The sequence below is a fragment of the Clinocottus analis genome, unplaced genomic scaffold (genome assembly GCF_023055335.1).
Source record: "Clinocottus analis isolate CAN_PGR_092001 unplaced genomic scaffold, fCliAna1.0.p SCAF_40, whole genome shotgun sequence".
Lineage (NCBI taxonomy): Eukaryota > Metazoa > Chordata > Actinopteri > Perciformes > Cottidae > Clinocottus > Clinocottus analis.
This window is the reverse complement of record NW_027176154.1, coordinates 612,924-640,158: the sequence shown is the minus strand read 5'-3', so window position 1 is coordinate 640,158 and position 27,235 is coordinate 612,924. Positions and strand designations below refer to the sequence as shown.

General features: G+C 47.6%; 1 protein-coding gene across 1 annotated transcript in view; it reads left to right on the top strand.

Moving 5' to 3' along the window:
• The window catches only part of col12a1b (collagen, type XII, alpha 1b), an 80,251-nt gene that overhangs the window by 33,255 nt on the left and 19,761 nt on the right, over nucleotides 1-27,235 (top strand). Inside the window, exons 26-40 of the mRNA XM_068598721.1 lie at nucleotides 87-216; nucleotides 888-1,027; nucleotides 2,423-2,555; nucleotides 3,532-3,671; nucleotides 4,074-4,203; nucleotides 8,316-8,374; nucleotides 13,011-13,091; nucleotides 14,156-14,285; nucleotides 17,152-17,291; nucleotides 20,695-20,824; nucleotides 22,520-22,662; nucleotides 24,824-24,953; nucleotides 25,824-25,943; nucleotides 26,086-26,232; nucleotides 26,949-27,069. Of these exons, the coding sequence (XP_068454822.1) occupies nucleotides 87-216; nucleotides 888-1,027; nucleotides 2,423-2,555; nucleotides 3,532-3,671; nucleotides 4,074-4,203; nucleotides 8,316-8,374; nucleotides 13,011-13,091; nucleotides 14,156-14,285; nucleotides 17,152-17,291; nucleotides 20,695-20,824; nucleotides 22,520-22,662; nucleotides 24,824-24,953; nucleotides 25,824-25,943; nucleotides 26,086-26,232; nucleotides 26,949-27,069 (1,874 nt within the window). The remainder of the gene's footprint in view (nucleotides 1-86; nucleotides 217-887; nucleotides 1,028-2,422; nucleotides 2,556-3,531; nucleotides 3,672-4,073; nucleotides 4,204-8,315; nucleotides 8,375-13,010; nucleotides 13,092-14,155; nucleotides 14,286-17,151; nucleotides 17,292-20,694; nucleotides 20,825-22,519; nucleotides 22,663-24,823; nucleotides 24,954-25,823; nucleotides 25,944-26,085; nucleotides 26,233-26,948; nucleotides 27,070-27,235) is intronic.

Sequence of the window (27,235 nt, the reverse complement as noted above, 5' to 3'; positions counted from 1 at the left end):
GGTTTAGGAGACAAGTGCACAATTAAAGTGTGTGTTATCCTGTAAAATCACATCTCGCTGACGTGTGCGACACTTGTGACCTGCAGGTCGAAGTCAACGGCGACGTCACCACCACGGACCTGACCAACCTCATCTCCCAGACGGAGTACGACGTGGCCGTCACGCCTGTCTACGACGAGGGGCCCGCGGCCCCGATGCTCGGGACCGCCATCACAGGTCGGCTCCTCCCCCTCGGCAGTTTATCTTTATAAAAATGTTGCGCAACTCCCCTGGTGGATCCCCAACAATGTAATAGCGACCTGAAAAGGTTATTTCCTAATTTCACGTTTAATGGATGATCCCGGTGTGACGACCAATCAGAACGGACGTGGGCGGGTTCATCTGCCGTCGATGGGGATTTTGTAGTTTTTAAATTATCAGTAAAAACTTGATCATGATACTAGTCAGGTCTTTTTAAATCGCTGTTGATTGACTTATCACATGAATGTTTTTGTTATTGATACTGGCTTTCCTGCTGAACTTGAGTTCAATAACTCCAAATATTGATGTTGACTTTTTACATTTTTGACCGTGAGGTCTGTGGATTAATTACGTTAATTCATTCTCTCTAATCAGTGAAATTCAAGCAGAAGTTTAACCACAAAAAACATCAAAATTCGGCCAAACGGGACGGATGTGTTTGTTTAGATACCAAAGAAATGATGTAATGTGACCGCAGTGTGAGGCTGAAGAGAGGAAGTGGTTCCTAAGAAGTGTCCTCGCAAAGGTCTAAAGTCTGGTCCTCCCAAAGATAGCAGCACAAGCACGCACACACGCACACACACACACACACACACACACACACACACACACACTCCCGTGACCTCGTTTCTCCTCCGTGTGAACAGACGTCGTTCCGGCTCCCAAGAGCCTGCAGTTCTCCGATGTGACCCAGACCTCGTTCAGGGTCACCTGGGAGCACGGGGCCCCGGACGTGGCCCTCTACCGCATCGGCTGGAGCAAGAAGGGCTCGCAGGACGTCGAGTCCGTAAGTACTCCGAGAAGGCCGAGTGTTTGAGTCCGCATTCATTAGCGTGTCATTATTACTGCAGGGAGACGTTCACGGGGAGTCCCTTTCCGTGTGGACACGTGGTCACGTGTTGCTTTCCTTCAGTAACGAGACAGGAAGTCCTCCAGGCTGAAGTCAGAGTGAAATAAACTCAACACTACGTGAGACTTTTAACAAGTGACAGTGAAATGCTGAAGGAAACCTTCAACCTCTAGAGATGGATCGATGCTGTGAAACAGAAGAAGGCGTCATGTCCCTGTACCCTGCTCTGATTGGTCCATGTCCTGGTTCCCCTTTGCGAAGCCCGATTTTTTAAAATGCTGCACACTTCTTCTTCTTCTTCTTCTTCTTCTTCTTCTTCTTCTTCTTCTTCTTCTTCTTCTTCTACTTCTTCTCCATCTTCTCCATCTGTTCCTTCTTCTTCTTCTTTCTCCATCTCCATATTCTTCTTTCTCCATCTTCTTTTTCTTCTTCTCCTTCTTCTCTTTGTCCTTCTTCTTGTGAAGATGGAGAGGTTCTCCTGCTACATTAGTGAATAGTGAAAGTCACTGAGGAGGAGAACGGAGGTGGACAAAGTTTCCCAAATGTTTTGGAGCCGTCCGTCATCTTGACTCTCCTCCAGACTGTATCGGTTCTGTCCCTTTTCACTTCTGTCTTCATAAGAAGCAGCTGCATCAACACTCCTCGCCAAGGTCTTCCTCTTGAAATATGCAAACGAGCTTTCCTTGGACGGCTTTGTGCGTCTCCAAACATCTGCTTTGACTTGACTCAAGGTTGAAAAGCGAAGGCTTTCTCACAGTGTTCCGCTTCCCTTGATGGAAAACTGGAGCTTTTCAAACTCACCTGCAGGAAGAGCGCCACCTGCCTGTCACGCCGAGCGCTTCGCCGCCACGGAGAAGGCCGCGAACGCTCGGGGAGGTTTGGATTGAATGCAACTGTCACTCAGGATGTGTCATCAGACTGAAGTGCAGGGAGAAGCGAGTGAGTCACAGATCACTTAACTGGACGCGCCTCATCACAAAAAGATCCAGTCCAGCAGAGGCAACAATAATGCTCTCTTTGTTTTATTCCTCTTATATTTTTGGCCGCTTTTGGTCTCCCCTCCCAGCATGCACTTCAGCAAAAACATATGAGAAAGAAATCCATACCAGGTTGTCTATTACTGTCTTACTTCAGCTCCAATAACTTCTAATTGTTAGACGTTTTCTTTATCGTCGGATGGAAAGTCTCAGGGCTCGAGCTGAAATGAAACGCAGCGCAGGAAAATATATGTGAAATCTCTCTCCTGATCACCAGGGGGCGACTCCTCTGGTTGTATAGAAGTCTCTATAAATGACTCTACTCTTGTTCTTCTGGCTCCGCCTCCTTCAACAGACCATGATGAGCAGCGATGAGACCTCCCACGTCCTGCAGAACCTGGACCCCGACACCGAGTACTCCGTCACCATCACGGCCATCTACCCCGACGAGTCGGAGAGCGAAGACCTGATGGGAAGCGAGCGCACATGTAAGCCCCCTCGTCGCCCTCCCGGCTCCCTGAGAACAGACATTCTGCACCCGCGGGTGCAACCGTGGCTCACTTTGAAGTAATAACGCTGTTGTTTTCCTGACGTCTCCCTCCAGTGTTGAAGGCTCCAGATGGTATGTCGAGAGAGAAGGTTCCTTTTGTCATGTCCATGAGGTGGTAACGAGGTCCACGAGGGACCCCGTGACGAGTCCTTGAGGGACCCCGTCACGAGTCCTTGAGGGACCCCGTTACCACACCTCCTCTGTCCTAACTGCATGTTGTGTGCATTACGGCGCTTCACTGTGCGTTCACACCACCAGCTGCTCAAATCACAGCTTCCTGTTAGCCTGTTAGCCTGTTAGCCTGTTAGCCTTTTAGTCTTTAAGGTTCTCTGGTTCCATCGGGTCGCGTAGAGGCAAAGATGATAAAGTCAACGTCGGCCAATCAGGAGCTTTAGCTCTCGGCCGACGTCGCGGTATGTCGTGGTGTGAGCGTGTTGTGAGTCGTCCTGGTCAGATCACCCATCATCATCATCATCACTTTGTGTCTTCACCTCGTCATCGTAACACTTTTGTTGTCACCTCATCACGATTTAACTTCCCTCAACACACTCACGACGTTGCATGTTGTTGTGGGGCGGAGTCTCTGCTGAGGGGCGGAGTCTCTGCAGAGGGGCGGAGTCTGAGTTGTGGGGCTGAGTCTCAGCTGCTTTTAACTCAACAAGTAGAGGGTTTTTTCAAGACCATGTCACCATCACTGCCACCACCATCACTACCATCATCACCGTTATCATCACCACCATCTTCACCACCATCACTACCATCATCACCGTTATCATCACCATCGTCTTCACCACCATCACTACCATCATCACCGTCATCATCACCATCGTCTTCACCATCACCCCCATCGCTAACCCACGGCAGCCGCTCTGGTCTTCCTGGTGTTTCTCACTGGCCTCTCTGTGTGCTCTCAGTGCCGGCTCAGCCTCCTCGTAACTTGAAGGTGTTCAACGCCACGACGACCACGCTGGCGCTGAAGTGGGACTCCGCCCCCGGCAACGTCCAAAACTACCAGATCTCCTACCGGCCCGCCGCCGGAGGCGAGCCGCTCACCGTGAGTTCACCGCTCGTCTGTTTAAAACAACACCGTGATGTCGTCAGCGTACGGTCAAACGTGTCCTTTTATTTCATTTGACACCAGTGTCTGGGTTCTCCCAGTGAAACCAGTTTACAGGGAATCTGTGTTTTTGTCCTTTAAAGACAGAATAGATAACATCTTCGATATTCTAAATATAAAGTACACTTTGTATTCTTGTATTCCCAGAAGTACCCAGATCTCAGTAGATAAAAGTAAAAGTAGTAATACTGCAGTCTAAAAGTAAATGTGCATTAAAAATCATACTCAAGAAAAACTACATAACTTTAAATAAACTATAAAAAGTGAAACGATGTGACGTCGAGTGGCAGGAAGTGCTTCACGTGAACCCGGTGGTGACTTCCTGTTTCCTGTGAGCAGACGCAGGTCGGCGGCAAGAAGACCGGCGCCGTCCTGCAGAAGCTGGAGCCCGACACGCGCTACGCCGTGACCGTGGCCGCCGTGTACGCCGGCGGCGCCAGCAGCGACGTCAGCGGCGAGGGACAGACCAGTAAGAGCATCATGTGACCCTCACTGTGGTTTCATCCTGCAGGTCAAACTGTCCTGATGCATCATGGGAGCAAAAGTCTTGATTTTAGTGCTTCTTTTTGTTGCTTTAGCTTCATATTTATTAACTTTTTTTTTATTCGGATGGAATTTATTCACACAAATAATTAGCATTTGGTCTGAAAAGACGAAGAAACCACGTGTCTCCAAATGTTGTGGTTTTGATTTTTCATTTTTTTCATTTTTTTTTTAGATTTTTCAGATCAATTATTTTTATTATTTTTTGCTCCTAATTGATGCTAGCTAGCTATCTGTATATCTAGCTAGATAGATAGATATACAGATAGATAGATAGATAGATAGATAGATAGATAGATAGATAGATAGATAGATTCCTGGTGGTCAGACCATGTGACCTCCTGGTGGTCAGACCATGTGACCTCCTGGTGGTCAGACCATGTGACCTCCTGGTGTCTCTGCAGAGCCTCTGGGCGGCGTGAGGAGCCTGCAGGTGCTGAACCCCACCATGACCACGCTCAACGTGCGCTGGGAGCCGGCCGAGGGCCGAGTGAAGGAGTACAGACTCATCCACGCACCCGCCGCCGGGGGAGCCGAGACCATGGTAGGACTGGGAGGACTGGGGGAGGTGGGGGGGAGGGACTCTTTAAGTCTTTAAGTCTTTATCTCTGTACTGGTTTCTAGCTGCTCTGTACTGGTTTCTAGCCGCTAACCGTTGTGTGTGCTGATCTCAGGAAACAGTGTCTGCAGGAACCAGCAGCAGCATCCTGCGCGGCCTGAAGCCCGACACGCTGTACAGCGTCTCTCTGGTGCCGGTCTACGCTGCCGGGGACGGGAAGACCATGTCTGAGACCGGAAAGACCAGTAAGACCAGCGAGCCGAGAGGCGTCACACCAGTTCATCTCAGTCTGTCGAGGAGTCGCGGGGTTGTCCCTGCAAACACATTCATAGAAATAAACATGCAATAAAAAACTCCAACATGTATGTTAAAAGAAGGATGATTAGATGTTTATACATATTATTTAAACCCTCCCCCTCCGGCTCAGGGCCGCTGGGCGGCGTGAAGAACCTGCGGGTCACCGACCCCACCATGACCTCGCTGGCGGTGAAGTGGGACCCGGCGGACGGCGCCGTGCGGCTCTACAAGGTCTTCTTCGTGCCAGCCGCCGGCGGCCAGGAAGAGATGGTGAGCCCCTCGTAACCGAGGACCACTTTGAACCGGTTCTAACGGGTTTGAACCACTTTGAACCGGTTCTAACGGGTTTGAACCGGTTCTAACGGGTTTGAACCGGTTTGAACCGGTTCCAACGGGTTTGAACCAGTTGGAACCGGTTCCAACGGCTTGAACCGCCGCTAACGCCGCCGCCGTGTCCCAACAGGAGCAGGTTCCCACCGGCACCACCAGCATCGTGCTCAGGAACCTGATGCCCGACACGCCGTACACCGTGTCGGTGCTGCCGGTGTACCCGGCGCGGGAGGGCAAGCGGCAGGCGGAGAACGGGAGGACGCGTACGTCACCAAATATATACGCCACGAAATATACATACACATGTACTAAGATCAAGTTTAAGCTTGAGTAAACCAGAGCTTAGTTAAGTAAACCTGAGTTTAGTCGAGTAAACCTGAGTTTAGATAATTAAACTTGAGCTTAGTTAAGTAAACTCGAGTTCAGTCGAGTAAACTTGAGTTTAGTCCATTAAACTTGAGTTTAGTCGAGTAAACCTGAGTTTAGTCGAGTAAACTTGAGTTTAGTCCATAAAACTTGAGTTTAGTCGAGTAAATTTGAGTTTAGTTAATTAAACTTGAGTTTAGTCGAGTAAACCTGAGTTTAGTTGAGTAAACTTGAGCTCAGTCAATTACACTTTAGTTCAGTCGAGTAAACTTGAGCTTAGTTGAGTAGACTTGAGTTTAGTCTAGTAAACTTCAGTTCAGTCGAGTAAACTTGAGCTTAGTCTAGTAAACTTGAGTTTAGTCGAGTAAACTTCAGTTCAGTCGAGTAAACTTGAGCTTAGTCTAGTAAACTTGAGTTTAGTCGAGTTAACCTGAGTTTAGTTGAGTAAACCTGAGTTTAGTTAAGTAAACTTGAGCCTAGTCAATTACACTTGAGTTCAGTTGAGTAAACTTGAGCTTAGTTGAGTAGACTTGAGTTTAGTTGAGTAGACTTGAGTTTAGTTGAGTAAACTTGAGCTTAGTCTAGTAAACTTGAGTTTAGTCGAGTAAACTTCAGTTCAGTCAAGTAAACTTGAGCTTAGTTCAGTCAACTTGAGCTTATGTATGTATCTCTATATATTTGGATTAAAACAAGACTTGTGAACATGAAGTTAACGGCAGTGTGGTTCCCGCCCACAGTGCCGCTGGGCGGCGTGGGCACCATGAAGGTCACCACGCCGACCTTCACCACGCTCACCGTGAACTGGAGTCCTGCCGACGGCAACGTGCAGGGCTACAAGGTCATCTACGTCCCCGAGGACGGCGGCGCGGAGGTCGTGGTGAGATCCTCCTCCTCGGTTTACTGTGCAGACGCAGCTTCAGATAGAAATATGAAAAGCCTAGTTTATGCTTTGTGGAGTCGAGTTAAGTTGGGCTTAGTTGAGTTAAGTTGAGCTTAGTTGAGTTAAGTTGAGCTTAGTTGAGACGGTAACCCGAGTTTAGTCAGTTTAACTTGTGTTAAGTTAACTGGAGTTAAGTTAACTTGTGTTTAGTGGAGTTGGCCTGAGTTGAGACAAGTTAACCTGAGTTTAGTCGAGATAAGTGAGTCAAGTGAAGTTAACTAGAGCAGCGGTTCAGAGTTAGCCTGAGCTCAGGTCCGTGGGGTTGAGCAGCAGCGGTTCAGAGTTAGCCTGAGTTCAGGTGCGTGGGGTTGAGCAGTAGCGGTTCAGAGTTAGCCTGAGTTCAGGTGCGTGGGGTTGAGCAGCAGCGGTTCAGAGTTAGCCTGAGTTCAGGTGCGTGGGGTTGAGCAGCAGCAGCCTGACGCTCAGCAGGTGACGTCCTGCTCTCTGACAGGATGATGAACTAGAGCTCAGGATCCTTTCAGGAAAAGAGCGTCCGTCGTCGCTGCAGCTGCAGGATGTGAGGTTTGTCTCCGGAGAGAAGAAAAGGTGTAAATCCTGTTGATCAGACGCCTCTTCAGCCTGAAGACGAGTCCGTCTGCAGAACATGACGTAACTCCTCCTCCAGAGAGGAACCTCCACGTCTCAAAAACAACAAACTTCCAGAAAAAGGGGGAATTATTTGAGTCGGTAGAACCACTGGCCTCTGCTGGTGCCGGCTGGAGGTCAAAGGTCAGGGCCGTCGCTGAAGGGCCGCTCTGCAGTGTGTTGGAGTTCACCCCTTGTGTGTGTTTGTTGTTGTTGTTGTTGCTGCTGCAGGAGCAAGTGTCTGAGAGCACCACCAAAACCGTGCTGGAGAAGCTCCGCCAGGACACCCGCTACACCGTCACCGTGGTGCCGGTGTACGCCGAGGGGGACGGGCCCAGTCTGACCGACACCGGCAGGACCAGTGAGTGTGTGTGTGTGTGTGTGTGTGTGTGTGTGTGTGTGTGTGTGTGTGTGAGAGAGAGTAAGTGAGTGAGTGAGTGTGAGAGTGTGTGTGTGTGTGTGTCAGTAGCATCTCATGGCTTCAGTAGCATTTCATGGCTTTAGTAGCATCTCATGGCTTCAGTAGCATCTCATGGCTTCAGTAGCATCTCATGGCTTTAGTAGCATTTCATGGCTTCAGTAGCATTTCATGGCTTCAGTAGCATCTCATGGCTTCAGTAGCATCTCATGGCTTCAGTAGCATTTCATGGCTTCAGTAGCATCTCATGGCTTCAGTAGCATCTCATGGCTTCAGTAGCATTTCATGGCTTTAGTAGCATCTCATGGCTTTAGTAGCATCTCATGGCTTCAGTAGCATCTCATGGCTTTAGTAGCATTTCATGGCTTCAGTAGCATCTCATGGCTTCAGTAGCATCTCATGGCTTTAGTAGCATTTCATGGCTAGCTCGTGTTTGATTCAGCAGCTGCTTCTTAGTACAACTTGATTACTGGGACCAGTACAGGACCAGTCGGGCTTCCCAGTACCGCTCACGCTGCCTCCCTGTGTTCGTGTCCCGCTCAGAGCCGCTGGGCGCCGTGAGGAACCTGCAGGTGATCGACCCGAGCACCAGCACCCTGACGGCCCGCTGGGAGCCGGCCGAGGGAAACGTCCTCCAGTACGTCGTGAGCTGGACGCCGGCCGCCGGAGGAGAGCGCATCACGGTGAGGCTGGTGTCACTGGGAACGCTGGTGTCACTGGGAAGGCTGGTGTCACTGGGAAGGCTGGTGTCACTGGGAAGGCTGGTGTCACTGGGAAGGCTGGTGTCACTGGTTCAACGTTGTTTCCTCTGCTCTCCCCGTCCAGGACCAGCAGCCTGGAAGCAGCACCTCCACCGTCCTGAAGAACCTGCAGCCCGACACCGAGTACACCGTCACCGTGCTGCCGGTCTACGAGGAGATGGAGGGAACGTCGCAGTCGGAGAACGGGAAGACGAGTGAGTTCAGACGAGAGATCCGAGGCCTCGAGAGGAGGAACCACTTCCTCATGAACGAGTTGCTCCTGAGAACGTGGGAAAATAATAATCCCTCGTCATTGAAAAGTCATGGAAAGTTATGGAAAGGCATTGAAGAAACATTGAAGGGTCATTGAAAAGTCATGGAAAAGTGATGAAAAGTCATAGAAAAAGTAATGCAAAGTCATTGAAAATCATGGAAAGTCATTGAAAAAAGTTATGGAAAAATCATGGAAAAGTCATTGAAAGGTCATTAAAACATCATTGAAAGGTCATTGAAAAGTCATTGAAAAGTCATGGAAAACTCATAAAAAAGTCGTAGAAAAGTGGTAAAAAAAAGTCGTAGAAAAGTCATGAAAAAGCCGTAGAAAAGTCGTAGAAATGTCGTAAAAAAAGAAATCCATTGGTCAAAATGAGTTAGTATGAATGATTTTCAGAATAAAAGCATGAACTGAGCCCCTCGGGCTGCTGAGCAGATGATGGAATGTGTGGGTTCCTCAGATCCTCTGGGCGGCGTGAAGAACCTGCAGGTGATCGACCCGACCGCCGGCACCCTGACGGCGCGCTGGGACCCGGCCGTGGGCGACGTGCGCAGCTACAAAGTCTTCTACAGCGCCCGGCCGGGCGGAGAGCAACTCGTGGTACGAGCCGGCGCTTCGGCACGACGCCCCGTGGCGGGTTCACACCGGCTGACTGCCGTGGTTTGACGGAGGTTTCCCCGTTTCCCCAACAGGAGGAGGTGTCGGGCGGCACCACCAGCCTGCTGCTGAGGAGCCTGCAGCCGGACACCGTCTACGACGTGGCCGTCGTGCCCGTCTACCCCGACGTGGAGGGCATCCGGCAGGCGGAGACGGGGAAGACGAGTGAGTCGGCGGTCCTCACGCTACCTGAGCTATATATGTATATACATATATATATATATATATATATATATATATATATATATATATATATATATATATATATATATATATAAAGCTCTGCAGCTGCTTTTCCTCCGCTTTTTCCTCTCTGAGGAAAATATTTTTGTATATAGAGCTCAGTATATATATGTATATATACGTATGTATTGATACATATGGAAGCCCATTACCACCACCAAAAAAAAAAGATTAGGACCAAAAAAAAAAGATTAGGACAATAATTTTTTTTTAAATGTTGGTGACATCCAAGCAATACTATGGAAGCCCATTGCCGCCACAAAAAAAAAAAGTTGATTTTTTTTTTTGTCCTAATTATTATTGCTATTTGTCTTTTTTTGTTGCGGAAATGGGCTTCTATAGAATATGAGTGTGTGTGTGTGTATATATATATATATATATATATATATATATATATATATATATATATATATATATATACTGTACATACATGTGATTAATGCCCAGATGTCATGATTGTATTGGTTGGAATGATTTGGTTCTAGTTTACACAACAACTTCGTCATGTTTCGTTTTACAGGGAAAAAAAGACTGGATTTAGATTTGTTTTGTAATTCTTTTGCATATATTGTTAAATAGGTGCACATTATGACCAGGGGATGTTGTCTAAAAGGCATTTTTGCTATAAAATGTCCTCATTGCCTCATTAGTGGATGTGTTTCTTGTTGAAGCACAATGCAGGGAAACGGAGTAGAGGCCGTAAAGCAGTGGGATGCCGGTTAAGTGAAGCGAAGCAGAGGAGGCTTCACTCCAACAAGTCTGTACGGACCCTTTCGGTTGGGTTTTATGTGATGAGGTCACTCGCTACACGCTGGTTCCTGGTCCTTCTCCCATTGGATTGGTCGTCCCTCCTCATCCGTCTCTTCAGACGATGCCCGGGAGGAACTTGGGTCCATCTCACGGGAGGGAAACGTGGACGTGGAGTTAAGGGGAAAATGAAATGACGCCATCGTTCACTGTCCTGGAAGGTCGAGTCCTCAACAACTGCGTCTACTCTTTGGTACCCGTTGGTGCATTCAAGGACTATCCGCCGTCCAAAGACCTATAAAATGTTGTTATTAGTTGCAACTCGCAGAGCCGACGAGTTTTACAGAGAAGAATACAAATAAGATCTTATGGTCATGGAAAACCTGGAAAATGTTAAATGGTTATTTCCAGGCCTGTTGAAAGTCATGGAAATCATGTAAAGTGATCGTGACGTACGTCCACTGACGGTGTTTGTTGTCGCCACTGACGGCTCAGATCTCTTCTCCTTCCGAACGAGACTTCTCCTTCAGAACGTTCTGCTTCAGAACAAGAGTTCTTCTTCCGAACCAAACTTCTCCTTCAGAACGAGACTTCTCCTTCCGGACGAGACTTCTCCTTCAGAACGTTCTCCTTCAGAACAAGACTTCTTCTTCCGAACCAAACTTCTCCTTCAGAACAAGACTTCTCCTTCCGGACGAGACTTCTCCTTCAGAACATTCTCCTTCAGAATCAGACTTCAGAACCGATCTTCTTCAGAACAAGACTACTAAACGAGACTTCTCCTTCAGAACAAGACTTCTCATTGAGAACCAGACTTCTCATTGAGAACCAGACTTCTAAACCAGACTCCTCCTTAAGAACCAGACTTCTTGTTCATTAAGAAACAGACGAAGGAGAAGGTTCAGTTTCTCTCTCCATCGTGTTGTCAGACACTTAAACTGACGATCTGTGTGCCACAACGAGCTCTTGTGCACTGAAGGCGAGGAGTTACATCAACGCCTGTTTAGCAGCTGATGTCTGCAGCCTTCTCCTTCAACACTTCACCAGTTAAACATTGTTTTCCTCATTCCTCACCTGGAAACAGGGGAAAAGGCCCCAGGTTTCCCTCTCAACCTGTCGGCCTCCAGGACGCCTTGACCTAAAGCACTCAGGCTTTCCCACTTTTGCTCAGTTTTCAGAGGTTTTCGGAGGCAGTGATAAAACCCTCGAGCCTTCAGCGGCGCTCTCGATCCCGCCGCTAAGATCAGGACTTTGAAAGCGTTCCAAGCAAGAAACGGCACGACCGCACTACAATAACACACCTCTGAGGGGGAAACCACATTTTCATGCCAGGGAGCTGAACCGAAACCACAGGAAGTCCGTCTGGGAAGCTGCCAGTGACGTGAAATCAGCTCTGTTTGAATTCAACGTGCTGCAACACCAAGAACCAGAGGACACGTTTGGTTTATTTGGACATTTGTGTCTCACAAAAAGAAGGTAATGAGAGGCAGAGCGGTCCTTGACTGATGCATCTGGACGCTCCTGATGTGGTGAACCCACCCACCCGGAGCGCTCCGCAGGATAAAACAAGCGCTCAGGAATATTTGAAGGAATATTCTTAACGTGGATGTGTTTGCCTCAAAGAATACCAGAGGGTGTATATACAGTCTCCTCTGCGAGACACCTGGACCGTCCCGATAGCGGTGACCTCCAGCTTCCAAGGTCGCGTGCCGTACGTGACGAAGTCCCGCCTCTCTTTCAGAGCCTCTGGGCGGAGTGAAGAACCTGCAGGTGACCGACCCGACCACCAACTCCCTCCGGGTCCGCTGGGAGCCGGCCGAGGGCGACGTCAGGCAGTACCAAGTCATCTACGTCCCCGCCGGGGGCGGAGCCGAGAGCATGGTGGGTTAAACATATAATCTACACTTTAATAATAAGAATAACGGCCTCGTCTTGAACTTCCTTTATTTACATGGGTATATAAAGACGTCCGAGACTCTTTTTACCAGCACTACTTTGTCTCCAGACTCAGGTGTCCGGGATGTCGACCAACGCCGTGCTGAGAGACCTGCAGCCGGACACCGAGTACAAAGTGACGCTGGTGCCCGTCTACTCCGACGTGGAGGGGAAGCGCACGTCGGAGAACGGAAAGACGAGTAAGTCGGATCGCCGTCCACGCGAACACTGTGACTTCTATACAACCAGAGGAGTCGCCCACTGGTGGTCAGGAGAGAGAATGCAGCTTTAACACATGAATCATAGACTTCTATACAACCAGAGGAGTTGCATCTGGCTCTAGAACCCCATATATTTGAACGTTGTGTCTTTCCTTGACTTGTCCTTTGACAATATTACGGTTGAGGAAGTTCAGATAATCACAAGAAAAGTGTTTTTACAGTCAGCAGATGTCACTTCTCCTGTTGGTACTTGATAACGGACTCGTCGACCCTCTCACCTCACACATCTGTTCGTCTTGCTTTAGCTGCCGGTCTGACTCCACGGCTGTAAATCCAATTTCTGAAATCTTGTGCATTGACAGAAGCTCTAGGCGGAGTGAAGAATCTGCAGGTCACTGATCCCACCACCAGCTCCCTGAAGGTGCGCTGGGAGCCGGCGGAGGGCAACGTCCGCCAGTATCGCCTCTTCTACGTTCCTGCAGCCGGAGGCGCCGAGGACATGGTGAGACACTGGACTTCCTGTTCAACACGGCGTGTTCCTCAGAGATAAGATCAGAACATAGGACGAGATGAGAAAAGAGGCGAAGATACAATTCGGATAAGATAAGACGGGTGACATAGCAACCTGTCAATCACTTTGTAGCTCCGCCCCTAAGGCATCCCCTGCTTTATGTTTGACTCTAACAGACCATAAAGCACTAAATGAACATCAGGCTGTATAGAAGAAGACTAGAAACTAGAGATTGAGACATAAACTCATGTTTACAATGTTTACTGAGGGAATACATCAAGAGAGAAGTAGAGTCACTTATATAGACTTCTATACAACCAGAGGAGTCGCCCCCTGGTGGTCAGGAGAGAGAATGCAGCTTTAACACATGAAGCATAGACTTCTATACAACCAGAGGAGTCGCCCCCTGGTGGTCAGGAGAGAGAATGCAGCTTTAACACATGAAGCATAGACTTCTATACAACCAGAGGAGTCGCCCGCTGGTGGTCAGGAGAGAGAATGCAGCTTTAACACATGAAGCATAGACTTCTATACAACCAGAGGAGTCGCCCCCTGGTGGTCAGGAGAGAGAATGCAGCTTTAACACATGAAGCATAGACTTCTATACAACCAGAGGAGTCGCCCCCTGGTGGTCAGGAGAGAGAATGCAGCTTTAACACATGAAGCATAGACTTCTATACAACCAGAGGAGTCGCCCCCTGGTGGTCAAGAGAGAGAATGCAGCTTTAACACATGAAGCATAGACTTCTATACAACCAGAGGAGTCGCCCGCTGGTGGTCAGGAGAGAGAATGCAGCTTTAACACATGAAGCATAGACTTCTATACAACCAGAGGAGTCGCCCCCTGGTGGTCAGGAGAGAGAATGCAGCTTTAACACATGAAGCATAGACTTCTATACAACCAGAGGAGTCGCCCCCTGGTGGTCAGGAGAGAGAATGCAGCTTTAACACATGAAGCATAGACTTCTATACAACCAGAGGAGTCGCCCCTGGTGGTCAGGAGAGAGAATGCAGCTTGAGGTGCCTCCAGGTGATAATCCTGTGTGTGTGAGCAGGAGCAGGTGTCGGGCGGCACCACCAACACCGTCCTGAGGAACCTGCTGTCGGACACGCCCTACACGGTGACCGTGGTGCCGGTTTACCCCGAGGGAGAAGGTCAGCGGCAGTCCGACGACGGAACGACGCGTAAGTCCTCTTCTTCCAATCGAAGCGTGTATAAAGGTTCAGTTAAGGTTCCTGGACTCGTGCAGACGGCCATGAAGGAACACCTGAAACACGCAGATGGCTGATTATGAATCAAACCCTCTTTTCCAACATCTGCTTCTCAGAAATACAACTTTTTAGAAATATAAAACGTGTCATCAGACAGGTTCACATTTCTTCTCTCTGGATCGCGCTTCTCTCGTAAAAGTGAAACACTTCCATTGAGAGCGGGACATCAAAAACACATTTTGATTTTCTTTGTCCAAATGTGTTTTGAAGTGCAGATAATTCCTCGTTTGGTTGAGTCACATTTTAGGTTTTAAAATATTAGTATTATTTATTTTTCTTGCTGTTGACAGAATATTTGTTTGTGTGCAGTTAAGACGTTTTCACTCATCAGGATTTATTATTTCTTGTCACTTACTAATTTAACATCTATAAAAGTATCCTATGACTGTACATTTGAGCCGTTGCACTATTTTAAGAAGTTTAAATTGGAGCAATAGAAGGACAAAAAACAGGTTTATCACTTTGAACATTTTATTTCTGATGCCAACATTCACTCATGGAGGTTTTTAAGATAAGATAATATAATCCATTATTAGTCCCGCGGTGGGGAGAATGAGTGGGCTTCTGCTGAGCTCCTTGTAGGTTTTTAACCACCTTCTCCTGCGGTGAAGCGAAGGTCAAAGGTCACAGTTTTACTGAGCAGCTGCCAGTGGAAACAGAGCACTCATTCCTTTGCTGGATAAATGTTTAAAGTTTATGTCTCGGCACTAAAGTATCCACAATAAACGTCCGCCCGTCATCTCCAGAGAGTTTTGACAGCAGAAACGTCCTTGGAGACAAACAGAGGAAGAGCGGCGGCCATCTGCAGAAAACTAAACTGAATCTCAAACTACGGACGAGTCGCTGACTGAGAGCAGAAAATCAAGCCGAGATAACGACGAGCTTTTCCCACTCCTGTTGAGTCTGGAAGGAGAAACCTCGACTCGTCTGGGTGGTTTGACCTCCCTGTGTGTGTGTGTGTGTGTGTTTTGTGTGTGTTTTGTGTGTGTGCCCAGACAGCGTGGCATGCAGAGTCAGCAGAAATGCATCCTGGGTTGTTTTTTTTTAATTGGGGATTGAGGCACAGACTCCTCCAGTGTTTCCTCTCTAGTCCTGATGATCCATGAATGAAAAGTCAAGGAAATGTGGTTGAAAGTCATGGAAATGTGGTTGAAAGTCATGGAAATGGTCAACATGTGTATGAACCCTGCAGGCGATCCAGACAGAGAGCTCTGACTCCACGATTCATGAACTAAAGGCCGCAGCCGGCTGATGACGTAACTTGTACCTCCACCGTATCCCAGCTGCTGGCGATCTCAAGCCAGATCCTGACTCTTTATTGGGTAGTCCAGGTGGTCGCACCTGCGTTTCTTGTCCCATTAAAAAAGCCCGTTGAGAAACCAAAGGTGGATCAGACGGCCGCGTCGAGCTCTACCTGGAAGGTGTGACATCACTTGGAACAACGGATGTCATTGGTTGCTCCTCTTGGGTTGCGCAACCGCTCATGAATCTTCAGAAAGCTGAACGTCGACGTCATGAACGAAACCGTCGAGCTCTTTGTTTGGGCCGTACCGTCGAACTCGAGGGTGTGTTACCCAGAGTGCCGTTGGGTTGGAGTCTGTTTCACCCTCAGAGTGTGTGTGGTTGGGTTTAGAGCTCCGGTGAGGTCACAGTGATCTGTTGGGGTTAAGTGTGGGGTCACATGAAGCCGGTGATTTAAGATGGAAGCACATCTCATGTCCAGGACGACGTTTTGTTTCCTGCTAGCGTTTCTGTTTCTGGCTTCTTTGTATTAACACCTGCAGCTTGGTGCTGGTTTGAGTCCCCACAGAAGCTCAATTCCCGTCTTCTCCATCTCAGCCGAGTCTGATGCACTTCTTTTATCACCAGCTACTCAGCCTGCCTCCCCCGAGGAACCTGTCACAGTTTGTCTGTGTTTCAGTCCCTGTTGCCTGCTGCTGTAAAACGATTCATGACACAACATTAGATCACGATTACTTAATCTCCCCGAAGGATAGGAGGACATTTGATTTTATGGAAGTAAAACCTTCTGACGGACTGCAGCCTCTGTATTTTAGAGGGATTAAATGACGACGTCTTTCAGTGCGGTCATGCAATGCGGGAGGGAAGGTTTGGTCTGGAGGTTTAGTCCTGATTGAGGAGGAGGCTGCGTTTGAATCTACCTACTGCATCTAGTTGTGCTTTATTGGGTACAGCTCCAAATACCAGGGGAGACGCACATCTGGTTCGGTTTAAAAGGGAAGTTTAAGGGCTTTTGCATCAACCCAAAGCGGAGCTACTTCTCTCTACACATTCTCCACGCTGAGCTCAGCGTCTGAGTTCTACCTCAAGCTGGACTGCAATGCAGAGAGCATTTAATCTTCCGTTAAATTACGTTTTCTTGATAAAAGCCAGAGGCTTTGGAAGTCTTTCCAACAAGGAATCTCTCTTTTCATTCGAATCTTTCACACAACACAACAGACAATAATATATCGTATTTTCTTTATGAACTGTAAAGTTGCAGGAGCTCCTTCTTGTTGTACTCTTCTACTGTTCCCTAGCTTTAAAAAAAAGAAGAAGCAAATTCTACACTGACAATCTAATCCCCGGCTCAATGTTGGCTCCCTCTCTGTTCAGCACTTTGCTTTCTGACATTTCCAGGAATGTAATCACATGTGTTTGTAAATCCATCAGCATTAAAACAGGAGCCACTTGAAACCAATCTTTGTTTTCATGTTTGGTTGCTAAGTAAAAGAAAGTCAACGCTTCTCTTTTCTCTTGACCTCTGTGACCCCTGCAGTCCCGCGCACGCCGCCGAGGAACATCCAGGTGTACAACCCCAGCGCCAACAGCCTGAACGTGCGCTGGGAGCCCGCCTCGGGGCAGGTGCAGCAGTACCGCGTGGCGTACTCGTCCCTGAGAGGGGGCCCCACCGAGTCGGTGAGTTACTCTCTAACTAACCCTAACTCCCCGTGACACGGGGAGTAACTCTCTAACTAACCCTAACTCCCCGTGACACGGGGAGTTACTCTCTAATTCTCCGTGACACGGTGAGTTACTCTCTAACTCCCCGTGACACGGTGAGTTACTCTCTAACTCCCCGTGACACGGTGAGTTACTCTCTAACTCTCCGTGACACGGTGAGTTACTCTCTAACTCTCCGTGACACGGTGAGTTACTCTCTAACTCCCCGTGACACGGTGAGTTACTCTCTAACTCTCCGTGACACGGTGAGTTACTCTCTAACTCTCCGTGACACGGTGAGTTACTCTCTAACTCTCCGTGACACGGGGAGTTACTCTCTAACTCCCCGTGACACGGTGAGTTACTCTCTAACTCCCCGTGACACGGTGAGTTACTCTCTACTGTGACTGGTGATGGTTTTCATTATCGGCATATCTGTGGGTAAAAATATGCAATGAAAAATTGTTTGTTTAGTCTTTAAAATGCCCCAAAAAATATGAAAAAGAACCCAAAGTGACATCTTCAGATGGTTATGTTCAGTTAATGGTCCAAAACTCAAAAGTATTCAATTTCTAGCAATAAAAACAGAACTTCTGCCAATTGAGTTCTCAGGTCCGTTGCACTAAAGTAACAAGGATCAGACTTCAGTCACAGACCAGTTATCAATCTTAAGATTTTATTAAATAAAAAAAACAACAATTTTACTTCAACAGGAATAACTGCTGACTTCACCTGGATTTTATCTTTTTGACATGATGTCATCTCAAAATTTCAAATAAAAAGTGGAAATACTTTGATCGGTCCAACAGCAGCCAATCACGTGCTGTGAGCAGAAGCAAAAAGAAACACAGAGTTCTGGACTTGTTGTCTTTTGTCTTTGGCCGTTCCTGTTGTTCTCACTCGCCGAGTGTTCGGGATGATGCTGCACAGATGTTTGAGCAGCCGCTATTACAGCGACGCTGAAACAAGGAAATCATGACGAGTCATTTCTTTTTTGTTTTTCCTCCTTCAGCACTGATTTTACGCTCCGGTGCAAATATCTGGAAGGCAGATTAAAGAAAAGAGTCTGAACTCTGAAGTTTGTGACGGACTTCAGTGAAAACTCCAGTGGGGGAAGTTTTTTTGGGGCCATCAGGCTGTAATGCAGTTTGTCTGTTTTGGGTGATCGGGTTCTGCTTCGTGAAGCCGATATTACCGTGCCGTTCATCATCACTTGTCGTCGCCACTTCACTTCTGTTGTGTTTTATTTCTAGTTGCCTTGTTTTCGTCGGAGAGGAAGTTGGTGTGGTAAAGACTCAGCGATGAGCTCAGAAACATTCGACCCCTAGCAACTAGCTCAGGATAATAAAGACGAAGCCCCGAGCCTCTTTTTAGGTTTCTGCTTGAAAATGACATACAAACTAAAATGTCTGTGTCTCTGCGTCACTAAGGCTATTTGAATAATGTTGGAGTTAATAAAGAAGTATAATGTTAAGTTTTGCTCAGATGTGTAAATATCAGTCTAAGTGTTACTGGTCAAGAGCAAATGAAGATGACACACAGTGTGTAATGTAAAGTTTTCAGGTCCGCCTAAAAAAAACAACACTTTTAGCATGATTTTTACCTTGAAATGATGCGTTCGTAAGCTTTAAAATTATCCCAAATCCTACCTCAAAGTTTTAACATAATTTTTGCATTGTTTTACTTTGATAAAGTGAAGCAGAACAAAGTCAGAGAGGATTTAGTACAGAAAAAAGTCAGGCGAGCGCTCACATTTGTAACATTTGGAGAAGAAAAAATACAAAAATTCAGATTTTTTATTTTTTTTTAACCTGCTGTGACCATTCAGATTGTAATTATCGTAATATTTCCAAGCTTTAAAGAGACACTTCCTCGTTTGATTTAAGGTTTTTCAGAGCATAGAGTTCAGTATTTTGTCCTAAAACCACGTGGGCTTCAATGTGACGCTCTCCCTGCCCCACGACTCAGGGTTCAGTCTTCTCACCTCATTCTGAGCCTGATGCAGTGATCCGCTTCCTGTCCGACACAGAAAGGGCTCGCGCTGCGTTGGAGGATCAGGTCTGGCTTCTGGTCGGCGTTCCAGTTCATCCCAAAAGGTGATGGATGGGGTCGAGGTCGAGCTTTTCCACTCCAAACTGGGAACCATCTCTCTGTGGAGATGGTTTGGGAGTTCTAGTCAAAGGGATGACACAAAGTTGGGAGAACACTGATGTCTAGAATATAATTAAAAATATCATGAAGACGAGGTGTCGCATACTTCTGTATTCATTCGTCTCGTGGAAGCTCAGAAGACGTTTGTCTCTAAAAGGGAAGCCGTCCATAGTTGGAATGGACAAAGTAAACTTCAGAAAAGAATATGGCTCTGATGCCGGAGCAACATTTCCTCTCAACGTTCAAATGACACGAGGACCGGGTGTGCAATGCAGTTCATCTTTTTTAGGGTGAAAGTGCAACTGAAGTCCACCATTGAGAGTTATTATCTGACCTTCGCCAACGGCAATCTGCTCCCAGATGTAACGAGCTCCTCTTTGGGTTCTTCGCCACGACGAACCTCCATTCTGCAGACAGAGCTGAACAAAAAGGGTCAACAATACGGATTATAAAACTCATAGCAGAGAAGAAAAAATGACCGTATGACTGCACCTCCAGTCCATCCATCATGTTTTTGAAGGCCAACGTGGCCTCACTGTCGCTGGGCCAGCAGGCGCTCGCGTGCCTCCAGTTGTGAGATCTCAACCACGTCATCGCACAGGAACCCGTCTCACGGTTCCCTTGTGCCAGAAGCTTTGGGGTCCAAACCCCTCGGAGATATTTGCTTCAACCAAAACAAAAAGCAGCTCTGGAGGGTGGACTGGAGTTCAACCAGCAGATGCATCTCCCGTGACGTGACGATCTTCACGGCACCTCGAACGGCGACGAACGGCGTGACGATCCGGTGACGTGATGCCGGCTTGTTGGTAGAACAACACGGCGCTAGCGGCGCGTCGGGACCTGCCGCTCTGTCCAGCCGCTCTGTCCAGCCGCTCTGTCCAGCCGCTCTGTCCAGCCGCTCTGTCCAGCCGCTCTGTCCAGCCGCTCTGTCCAGCCGTATCCTCGCCTGAACTGTTTATCCGCCAGTCACTTACTGAGTGAAGGATGTGTTTAGCCGTCTCGCCTCCCAGGCCTTTTGTTAGTGCTTCAGAGGAGCGCTGGCAGCAGAAAGCTCCCATCATGGCGGGATGTGGGATGAGCAGTGAGGTCATTATGTACATTACCGCTGCCAGGGCTCTGCGTAATGCATGAAGAGGCTCATTTGAATAGGCAGGGCCCGTCATCGGTGCTGATGTCTGTTGTGTGTATACATGTGGTTTGATCCTCTGGTTTGCTCTTCTCCACACAGATCCTGGTTCCAGGAAATGTCAACAACGCCTTCCTGGACAACCTGATCCCAGACACGCCCTACTCGGTCAGCGTCTCGGCTCTGTACGCCGACGGAGAGGCCTCGCCGGTCAAGGACAGCAGCAAAACACGTAAGAGCAGCACGAGCCCGAGAGCTGACACTGTGTGTGACCATGTGACCATGTGACCATGTGACCATGTGACCATCACACTGACACTGTGTGTGACCATGTGACCATGTGACCATGTGACCATGTGACCATCACACTGACACTGTGTGTGACCATGTGACCATGTGACCACGTGATCATGTGACCATCACACTGACACTGTGTGTGACCACGTGACCATGCGACCACGTGACCATGTGACCATGTGACCACGTGACCGTGTGACACGTGACACGTGACCATGTGACCATGTGACCATGCGACCGTGTGACCATGTGACCATGTGACCATGTGACCGTGTGACATGTGACACGTGACCATGTGACCATGCGACCGTGTGACCATGTGACCATGTGACCATGTGACCGTGTGACATGTGACACGTGACCATGTGACCGTGTGACCGTGTGACCATGTGACCATGTGACCGTGTGACCGTGTGACACGTGACCAGGTGACCATGTGACCATGTGACCATGTGACCATGTGACCATGTGACCGTGTGACATGTGACACGTGACCATGTGACCATGTGACCGTGTGACCGTGTGACACGTGACCAGGCGACCGTGTGACCATGTGACCATGTGACCATGTGACCGTGTGACACGTGTGTCGAGTGTCTTCCGGTCGGAGCTCCTCAGGAAAGATTAGGGTCAAACAAACAGAAAGTAGCTCAGATAGACAACTGAAAGGAAGGGAGGGGACACTAATCTGTCATGAAACGTTCTGAGAGTCAACATCTTGCTGTCATAGAAACACAACAGACTTCCCAGCGCCCCCAGAGAGGCTGTGTAGACCCGGGTCCTCGGGTCCTCTGGTTTTCAGGTCCTCTTGTCCCCGGGTCCTCCGGGGGGAGACGGTCTGTTTAATCCGACCAAACGGAACGGAGTCAACAGATGATGAAAACATGCCGGCTGCCTGTGTTTACGTCTTGGCCTTTTTAAAGTAAATCATGTCGTTTTGATGCATGGAACGAAAGAATAACCTCACGATGACTTCATTTATTGACCACAAAACAGAAGTCTCGTTAGCATTAGCCGGCTAGCTCGCTACAACGTGACTGAACATTACAACTTATTGGAGGACTTCTGTCCCTCAATCTCACGGCATCAAGTCCTGTTTTCTGAAAATCCAATTGGTTAATGTCCCCGTACTAAATTCTGATTATCTTCTCAACCACAAGGCCTATTTCAATCATTTAAAAAGGTTTAATATACAGAAAACCTTTGTGAACATAGTTAATACGTTCATATCTGTGTTACTGGTATATTGGTTTATGATAATGAAAAAAATAGGAACGCATATTTTGCAAAAGTTGTATTTTCTTATCATAACTGTATTTGCTATATTTTAATTTAATATATACTATAGCTTTATATGTTACGAGTACCTGTTCAAAGTTTGGCTTTGATTGAGTAAAGTTAAGTATGTTTAATAATTAATCTCCAAGATTTTGCTTGATGAGTTAATGTCTTATTTAATTATGACAAAAATAAAGGCGGTTTGGGGAGTTTCAAGAGTGACCCGCTTGTTTCAGTTGAAACGGTCTCGGCCTCCGTGGTCCAGAACCAGCGCTTATAATATCTGTCTGTTGTGTTTCATGAAGAGAGCGTTTCTTGATCCGTGTCCCCGTGCCGTGTGTTTGTGCCGCAGTGCCGCGCGTCGGCCCCAGGAACATGCGTGTGTTCGATGCCACCACCAGCACCCTCACCATCGGCTGGGACCACGCAGAGGGGCCCGTGAGGCAGTACAGGATCGCCTACGCCCCGCTGACCGGGGACCCCATCACCGAGTTCGTAAGTATGCGCCGCTGGAGACATCGCTCTGGGGGTCTGGAGGTTCAAGGTCCAAGGTTTTTATATTATGACATTTGTGCCTAGAGCAACAGTCCAGACACATTGGAATCTTTGGTGCAGGACTCTCTGAGTTAACGGTTTTGGAAATAAAAACACACTATCGTTAGCTCCCCATTGTAGCCTGCTAAGCGCTGTTGCTAGCTACCCGCGAGCCCCCCAACAACCACCGAAGGTAGCGAAACCAGCCCCTTCATCGACGCGCAGCAGCGGGAAGCTAGCAGCAGCGCTAGCTGGCTAGCCGGCTACAGCGGGGAGCTAACGGGGAAACCCACCGAAGGTAGGAGCAGCTTGTAACCCGACTTTTACGCTAATAAGAAAGAGAAAAAATATAAAATATGAAAACGCTATACATCCGGTGGTAGATACAGTTTTTAAAAAAGTGTTAACTAACTAGTAATATTAACTAGTAATAAAAAGGCTCGTCCTGACCGCTGCTGCTGGATTGTGAAAAGAGGGAAAAGGGGAGAGTTGTATGGGAACATTGCACATTTGGAATATTGCCATATCAACCCTCGTGCGCAGCAGAGTAGTGTAGATGTAGAGCGGCGGTCGTGAAGCAGATGAAGCCGAAGCTGAAACACACCAAGAACTCAGCAGTGAAAAGTCTACGGGAAGCTGCGGCGAACGCCACGAGCTCCCGTGACCCCTGTGACCTGTTGACCTTCTGGGGCTGGAATGTACTCCATCACCGCCTGCAGGACGCAGACCTCGGGCATGAACAGAAGCTCAGCACATTTGCAGTGTGTGGTCCGCTCTGTGACTCACGGGTTCCAGTGTTTTTTACGGGTTCAGCGTCTGGAGTGACGAGTCCTGGTTTCCTTACCAGCTGTGTCCACCAGCGCTGGTTTTAGCCTTCGAACAAACAGGAAGCACACGTTAAAGAAACATTTACGCATATGAAGAAATAAAACTTTAGGAGCAGGACGTTTGTTAAGGAAACCCTCTGATTTTTAGGCCTCCGCTCGAAAATGTCCTACCCAAACTAATAAAGTTATATCTTTACCACCACTAGGGCTATTTGAACCATTTTGGTGTTATAATAAAAGAGTCTAATGTGAGTGTTCAGATGTGTAAATATCAATCGATATGTTACTGGTTATGAGTAAATGCAGAAGTTTTCACAGGGTGAAGACAATGAAAGCTCTTTTCATCGGCTCCGGCCTCTTCGTTACACCAATAAAGAGAGATTAATTTCAGTTTACGACGTTTCTTATCCTGGATAAACTCTTGCTACACCCTTCGCCGTGATGTTCCGAGCAAACTATGCGGTGAAGTCACAGCTCAGGAGTCCCTCGACTCCTCCAGGTTATAAATCAGTGATTAGTGAGACTAATTACACGCTCTGCTAAACAAACACTTCATTAGGGCCCTAATACCGTTATTAATAGTCCTGAATGACGAGCCGGAGCGGCGCAGGAGGCCAGCTGTGCTCCCCCTCCGCTTGTTAGCGTAGCACCTGCTCATGAGTCAGCTAACTGCAGCCGAGGGACGGCCGACGAAGAGACGTCTGCAGACTGACGGAGGAACTCACTGCCATGAACGCATGCAGCGAGAAACAATGAGCTAGTATCTGGAAACAATGAGCGAGTATCTGGAAACAATGAGCGAGTATCTGGAAACAATGAGCTAGTCTCTGGAAACAATGAGCGAGTATCTGGAAACAATGAGCTAGTATCTGGAAACAATGAGCTAGTATCTGGAAACAATGAGCTAGTATCTGGAAACAATGAGCGAGTATCTGGAAACAATGAGCTAGTATCTGGAAACAATGAGCTAGTATCTGGAAACAATGAGCTAGTATCTGGAAACAATGAGCTAGTATCTGGAAATAATGAGCTAGTACCTCAAAATAATGAATTAGTATCTAGAAATATTGAGTCTGTGACTCATGGAGAAGCACATTAGACCAGTGCAGAAGGTACCTGATCATTTACAAAAACTTGAATCACAGAGCGAGTTGAGTCAGTAATGGTTGCCAATGGCATTTTGAGAAATTGAAACCAATTCTTGACGTTTCTACACGTTGAATATATTAGAAACAGGAACAGCAAACAGCTCTTCTGCGTCTGAGACCTCTGACTCTGGTGTTCATGATCCTCAGACGACGGTTCCAGGAAACAGAAACAACGCCATGCTGCAGAACCTGCTGCCCGACACCCCCTACAACATCACGGTGGAGGCCGTCTACGCCGAGGGACTCGGGGGGTCCCTCAATGGGAACGGGCGTACAGGTGAGGGGCCGCACCTGAGAACCAGATGTTTTAGTAGAAGCTCCCAAAGTAATGAGTTGGTATCTAAAGATAATGAGTTAGTATCTAGAGATAATGAGTTAATATCTTTAAATAATGAGTTAGTATCTAGAGATAATGAGTTAGTATCTTTAAATAATGAGTTAGTATCTAGAGATAATGAGTTAGTATCTAGAGATAATGAGTTAGTATCTTTAAATAATGAGTTAGTATCTAGAGATAATGAGTTAGTATCTAGAGATAATGAGTTAGTATCTAGAGATAATGAGTTAGTATCTTTAAATAATGAGTTAGTATCTAGAGATAATGAGTTAGTATCTAGAGATAATGAGTTAGTATCTAGAGATAATGAGGTAGTATCTTTAAATAATGAGGTAGTATCTAGAGATAATGAGGTAGGCTGTGCAGAGCGGATGAATACGGTCCATGTACATTAGTCAACAGTGCCAACAGGTTTTAGTGTGACGGGTTTGGACCTCTGGGATCTCACAGGAGCCCAACTGGAGGAGCACTTTACTGGGCAGCACTTTACTGGGCAGCACTTTACTGGTGAGCTGGAGCGTTCGTTACACAAACAACAGGAATCCTTCAGGCATCGGTCCGAGTCAGAACTCCAGAGCCAGAATCTAAACACATGTTCATATGATGAAGTGCAGTGAACAGGAATGGACGACGATTGAATCTTTGTCCTTTAGGTCATATTGATGAGCTTCAGACAATTCATATTTAAATGATTGACTCTCGTTGAAATGAAGAGATATTTAAAGCAGCACCCAGTTCAAAATATTTTACTTTATGGAAATCCCTGAAAAGTCCATTGACGCTTGTTGTTGTTGTTGTTGTTGTTCTCAGTGGGGATGCTGAGTCCCAGGAACCTCCGTGTGTCAGATGAGTGGTACACCAGGTTCAGGGTGGCCTGGGACCCGGTGGCAGCTCCGGTCCAGGGATACAGACTCGTCTACGCTCCGGCAGGTGAGCCCACGCGTCACCAACGCAGTTCACAGCCCGGTGGAGGATTCATCAGTTTCCTTGAAGTTAAACTTGAAGTGCAGAATGCTTCCCAGAGATGTTCTGACTGTGAGACACACCTTCTCACCCTCTGCTTACCGTCCAGGCACCAACCAGCCCATGGACTTCTTCGTGGGTGACGTGACCTCGTACACGCTGCACAACCTGCTGCCTGGAACCACCTACGACCTCAAGGTTGTGGCTCAGTACGTCAGCGGCATGAGTGGGCCGCTGCTCGGGGAAGGAACGACACGTACGTACAGAAGCTGTGTGGGAAAAGAGTCATGAGACTACAGTCTGATGTCCACAACAATCACCTTAAAGACAGTCTGATGTCCACAACAATCACCTTAAAGACAGTCTGATGTCCACAACAATCACCTTAAAGACAGTCTGATGTCCACAACAATCACCTTAAAGACAGTCTGATGTCCACAACAATCACCTTGAAGACAGTCTGATGTCCACAACAATCACCTTAAAGACAGTCTGATGTCCACAACAATCACCTTAAAGACAGTCTGATGTCCACAACAATCACCTTAAAGACAGTCTGATGTCCACAACAATCACCTTAAAGACAGTCTGATGTCCACAACAATCACCTTAAAGACAGTCTGATGTCCACAACAATCACCTTAAAGACAGTCTGATGTCCACAACAATCACCTTAAAGACAGTCTGATGTCCACAACAATCACCTTAAAGACAGTCTGATGTCCACAACAATCACCTTAAAGACAGTCTGATGTCCACAACAATCACCTTAAAGACAGTCTGATGTCCACAACAATCACCTTAAAGACAGTCTGATGTCCACAACAATCACCTTAAAGACAGTTTGATGTCCACAACAATCACCTTAAACCATTTAAACTCTTCCAGTCAGTGCTGGACACTCAGGGACCCTGAAGTTTCTTCTTCTTTACCTTTTGATTGGTGGAAATGTGGTTTGTCCGTCCTCTGCAGTGTACCTGAACGTGACCAACATCGAGACGTACGGCGCCGACCACGACAAGTTCTGCATCAAGTGGACTTCTCACAGGGCGGCCACGTCGTACCGCATCAAGCTCCACCCCCTGGACCGTGAGTCTCCGCCCTCTTACACCACATGCCCTGGCCTCCAGGCTTTCAGCTTGAAGTAGATATAAAGGGTTAAGTTAAGTAGACTGAACATAAAGAACCTAAAGGGCTCGTAGCAGAGAATCAAGCTCAGGGCGCCCACTAGTTTGGCGAGTGTGAGTTTTATCTTTATT